Source organism: Austrofundulus limnaeus, unplaced genomic scaffold (assembly GCF_001266775.1).
Source record: "Austrofundulus limnaeus strain Quisiro unplaced genomic scaffold, Austrofundulus_limnaeus-1.0 Scaffold63, whole genome shotgun sequence".
Lineage (NCBI taxonomy): Eukaryota > Metazoa > Chordata > Actinopteri > Cyprinodontiformes > Rivulidae > Austrofundulus > Austrofundulus limnaeus.
Window position 1 is genome coordinate 438,995 of NW_013952465.1, and position 5,124 is coordinate 444,118.

General features: G+C 39.3%; 1 protein-coding gene across 1 annotated transcript in view; it reads left to right on the top strand.

Moving 5' to 3' along the window:
- plcb1l (phospholipase C beta 1-like) overlaps nt 1-3,513 on the top strand; it is a gene marked incomplete in the record, with an annotated part of 181,791 nt that extends 178,278 nt beyond the window's left edge. The window contains 1 exon segment of the mRNA XM_014009893.1: nt 212-3,513. Within this exon segment, the coding sequence (XP_013865347.1) occupies nt 212-436 (225 nt within the window).
- Between the last annotated feature and the right edge of the window lie 1,611 nt (nt 3,514-5,124).

The window sequence follows — 5,124 nt, forward strand, 5'->3', positions numbered from 1 at the left end:
GTTTTTATTATTGTCATTAGTGATTATCTCAATTTTGGCTAAAAGAATTGACAAAATCCTACACACTGTGCCTTTAAACCCCATTAAAAAAACTAATTATGATAAAAGAACTAGAATTCAGATTCAGAGATGTAGATTTAGTCCTCTGTTTGTGTACTTCTACTTGTTTAAGAATGATTTTTACCCCTTTTTTTTCTTTCTGTTTATGCAGCTGCAGAGTGATCTGGACCAAGAGTACCAAGACAAGTTCCGGCGGCTACCCGTGGAGATCCAGGAGTTTGTTCAGGAGAGTGGCAAGGCCAAGCYCAGCGAAGACGACATCCATGGAAATCTTGTTGCCTCGTCGACAGCAGAGAAGCTRAACAACACGGCGTTGCAGTCTGAGGACGACATGGAGGAGGCCTCTTCRGAGCAAGTATTCGACACAGCCCTTTAGGGATTTAACCCGTGCTTCACTCTGGGACACTGTTTGGTCGACGTGGTCCCGAACCACAGATCATGGACGAGACTGCTCCATCTTTGGACCAAATTGTAAGCAGTGGAAGGATTAGATCAAATCTGAGCCTGAGCTGGTGAGTAGAGGTCCTCTCGGTGTAGAGTGCAGTCCTGTCCTGAGAACTGTTTTCTGTAAATAGCACTTTTTGTGTATTTGTATGTTACGTGTACGTTGTCGTCTCTTTCAGTACAGCCACAGGGCGCGTTGTAGAACACCTAATTGTTTGCAGGAAATAACTTACTTGAACTATTGCACAGAGAAAGTAGTTTTCTTTTTGTTGTTTTTAATTYGACGGTTCGAAAAATGTGGTGTGCCAAGGTTTTAACTGTCTTACAAGTGGGTTTTCAGTGGAGTCATCTGGCACAGTAAAGGCACCYCCCCAGATTTAGCCTTTAAATCTTCTGTCATTATCAGATTTAACTTCACTTTTACATGTTTGCACTGAAAGCTCACTATACAAATGTGTAACTCTTTAACCGGAAAGCACCGGCGGCTTTTCTCACTCTTTATTTTTACAGAGCTAAGCTGCTATGATTTTTTTTAAACCCATCATTTTAACGAATATTTGTTTAATGTGAAATTTGGGACAATATTGTGAAGCAGTCTTTTTACCGCTTTTGTGTACGCATGTTTGTGTGTGAGAGAAAATGTGTGTGTGTTTTGGCCAGTTTTATTTTTTTAAGTTTGTATTATCTGTTGGCAACTCTGTCTCAAAAGGAGGAAAAGGGAAGTTTTTTCTGTTTTGTACTGTGTCTGCATGAATTTAAACAACTGTAAWTGTTACAATAGCCCTGTGGCAGAGATGTTTATTAATGTAAATCTATTTTCTCTGGAAAACTTTGATTGAACTTGCTAAATGATTGGCTCTTTGAGGTTTTCTACATCACTGTGAAATAACTGACAACATGACAACACACTGCTGTTTCAAGCGAACAGATTACTTGTTGTATTCTTTACCTTTTTGTCCCCRGTCAAAACAGGATGTTTAAACACTACAGGATCCTGTTTTAGTTCATAGAAGTGGCCTTCCTTTAACATGTTACTGAATACACTGAGCGGATCCCTCAGACAAWAYAGTCATAAGGAAATAGAGTCCACCSTTTTTCAATTCTAGRCTTTTTTTGTATCAAACCTAACAAAGATTATTTGATCTTAACCAGGTTCTAAAATTGTTCAAAAACACACAGATTGCATCGTGTCCACCAAGCCATGTTGTAATGTTCTTTTGAGGAAAAGCTCCCCTGCAACCCTTCCAAATCAAGCGGTACTTCTTCAGTCTTTTTTTTTGATTGTCTTGTCTTAAACTTTAACCTTACTTACTAAGAGTGATAAAGACTGGAGAGTGCAGCATACTCGATCCAAAGTTGAAMAGTCAACTTTCAGTCACGTTGTTGCGAGATGTACAGTTTGGCCTCAAATTTGTCAGGGATAGAGCGTACGGATTCCTCTGTGCACAGCTTCTGTGCTCTTTCCATCCACGAGTCTTTGSCCATTTGACAATCTTTAGAAGTGTCTAAAAGAGTCTATAGAAGGATGTACYTCCTGACTGCCTCAAACAACTGCTCCTCAACACTATCCATGTTGTTTCGGCGTACAGCGGYTGACTTGTGGAAGCAGAGTGATTGAAGCAAACTGCCACCATTGCTGTCTGAGTGCTTTTCCGCATAAACAAACATGCCCACAAACTTAAGACAAAATCTCAYGATACTTGGCGCATTCATCTGTGAGAAAAAGTTTGGCCTGAGCCTTGTGTCGAGAAGGGGCTCTGCGATCAAAGTAACGCATTTTTTGGCATGCAGCTGTGTTTTACGCAGGACTGGAGCACTTATGTGTTTTTTTGTTTTTTGTTTTTTTTTGGCAATTTCTCTGAGCATTGCACAGTCTGACCTTTGGAGTGTAGTTGCTTAAACATCCACTACTACTTGTGTACAATCTTTAGATTATTGTAGAACRATGGACTCTAGGTTGTTTGGAAATGACCTTAAACCCCTTCCCAGACTGGTGGTGAACATCTACTTCTCTAAGCTTGTTGCTGATGTCTTTCCACCTGCATGCTCCAGAGCAGCAAACTGACAAAACTCCTGCTYAGTTAATGAAGTGCATTTGATCAGCAGCACCTGAAATACATCTTAAATCCTAAAGCAGCCGAGTGTGAACTTTCATGAGCTTTCTGTTTTACCTTCATTTGTATTCAAGCAGTGACACAGTGGAATCTGTTGTGTGGTTTTCTTAACTAGAGTTAAATTTGGATTGGACTAGAACTAACATTTTAGTTACTATGTTTTGACACGTTCAGCCCTGTTATTGAAAGAAAGTGGACTTTCTTYGTCTCGTGACTTTATGCCTCTCACTCATTGTCCTTTTTATAATCACCCACTTTTTGTTGGGTTATTATTTTACCAGACTCAACGCTCATTCTACAACTGAACTTCCTCAACTGTTTAAAACATGAACTGTGACCACTCGGTAATGATAGGGAAGTATTTCTGACTTCCCTTTTTCCCAGTGCCATTCAGCGTCCTGAGTGTCTCATGTGATATCAGATCATTTTTTTRGCAGATTGTCCTAAAAATAAACAAAGTTAAAGTGAAGGATTGCCTCACATGTAAGTACGAACTTAAAGAAACCATGTCGATGTGAGAGTCCTGTGCCTTTTGAATGGGTTTGTCATGTTTGATGTTGAATGTGAGAAAAGCAACACTGTTTATATTATGTGAAGCTGTCTGGTATTGCATAGACCGTGTGTGCACTTTTTAGTACAGTACCACTACTGAGTAATGCTTGTGAAGAGCAGTATTTGATGAGTCTCATACGAAAAGAGAGACTTTTTTCTTTCTTTTTTATGCCTTGAACTACTTTATTTAACAAAACCCCTCCACATTAACTTAAATGTATGCACTCTGGAAATGTACATTTATGTATGACGTAAAGGATAAAACCTGAAGTCATGAAAAAAAATATAGTGTAAAGGGAACTTGCTTGTAATTACAAATAAATGTGGCTATTATTGTACTTTGCTGGAATGGCGTCTTTTGATTTATTTGTTTTTAACCAGTTCAGTGTTGTCTTTACATCTTAAAACTGTGTGTGTATGCATGTTGTTTTACAGTTGCATATTATTTTACAATTTAACCATCAAAGTGTAGGCTGTTTTCTTGTCCTACTTTCATTTATCTTAAAACGCAAAAAAAATGTTGACCTTCAGTCTTCACAGAGCCTACAAACAAACAAGTGGTATTTCAGTTTGAAAACCATTTCGAAACACCTTTTTTTTCTTTTTTTTTTTTTTACTAAAAAAACAAATTTGTTGGAAATGATTAAAAAGCAAACCCACAACTGAAGAAAGCTGGCTGCTAGTGCAACCGTAAGTAACCCAGATACATACTGTGTGGCAGCGACCATATGAGGGGGAACGGACATTAGTAGTGCCTGTATGTAGGTGAGCATGTTTGTACAATGTATTTGTGTCAAAATCAAGGGCAGGGGGAAGTAGGGGACAGACATGATGCCCTACTTTACCATTTCTGTCCAAAGTAGCAATATTCTTAGAATAATCTGAAGAGRAAAAGCACAGCGGAGTAACTGAGCACTTTAGGGCTTAGTTTAGGGGGTTTTAATTGGGTTCTGTTGAGTTATCAACAGTCAGTGTCTTRCCTGAATTAGACGGGCGTCTCAAATATCTTGTTTKGAAGAATCACAGAGAAACTCTTATTAAAGAGTTGAGCTAATTGTTAGTCTGAGCAGGGCTACTACTTCAGTGGATTTCCGTCATTTGAAAATAGTTCAGAGCTCAAATATTTTGTCATGTTTTCATGTGAACAGTGTTCAGTACTGTCTTCTCCAAAYGTAAGGCTCTTTAAGAAAACGATACCACTAAATAGGTGAAGAGTCCATTCTGTGTTGAGGCTCTCTCTGGCAGTTCAGGGCTGAATAATGGAGAAGCTCTCTTACTTGCTTTCAGAGTACAGTACGGTATTAAAAGGTGTGGAAAAAGGTTGATTGCTGTGATGTGTTGCTGTCACTCAAGCTGCTGATGAGAACAACACAAGTGATCAAACTTTTTAGGATTTTAAGTTTCAAAATAATCAAGTTCTTTTTATTGTTGTATCTGTGCTGCTGCATACTTTTAGCCAGTCTCTGTGCCGATAAAGTTTTGTATATAGAGCAAGCAGCTTACAGGGCTTGGGGGAAAAAAACAATAAAACAATTCTAAATCTGATGTTTTAACTTAAAAATCTTGTAGCTGGGTGTTCCCCAAGCGCATCAGTCAGCACTGTGAAGGCCCACCTTTTTAAGAGTTGGTGTCACTACCTCACATGGAGGTACGGGCTGTATCTCAATTCAGGGGTTGCAGCATAGGGTGCTTTTGTCGGCTGCTCGTGTCACTTTGCCAGTGTAGGGGTCACCTCGAGTGAAGAAACAAGATTTWCTGCCTCGAAGCAGGCCTCGGACAGGCCTGACGAGAGGACAGGAACTCWGTCACAAACTGAACTCTATTTAGGCCATGACAGGTCATTCTAACCGTGGAAGAGAACCCCTCAGTTCTCATCTGTTCGTGATTCATTTGTTGTTTAACTAAGAATGTTTACGCATTTGTTAAATCATGATAATGACTGTCACAGGAAAAG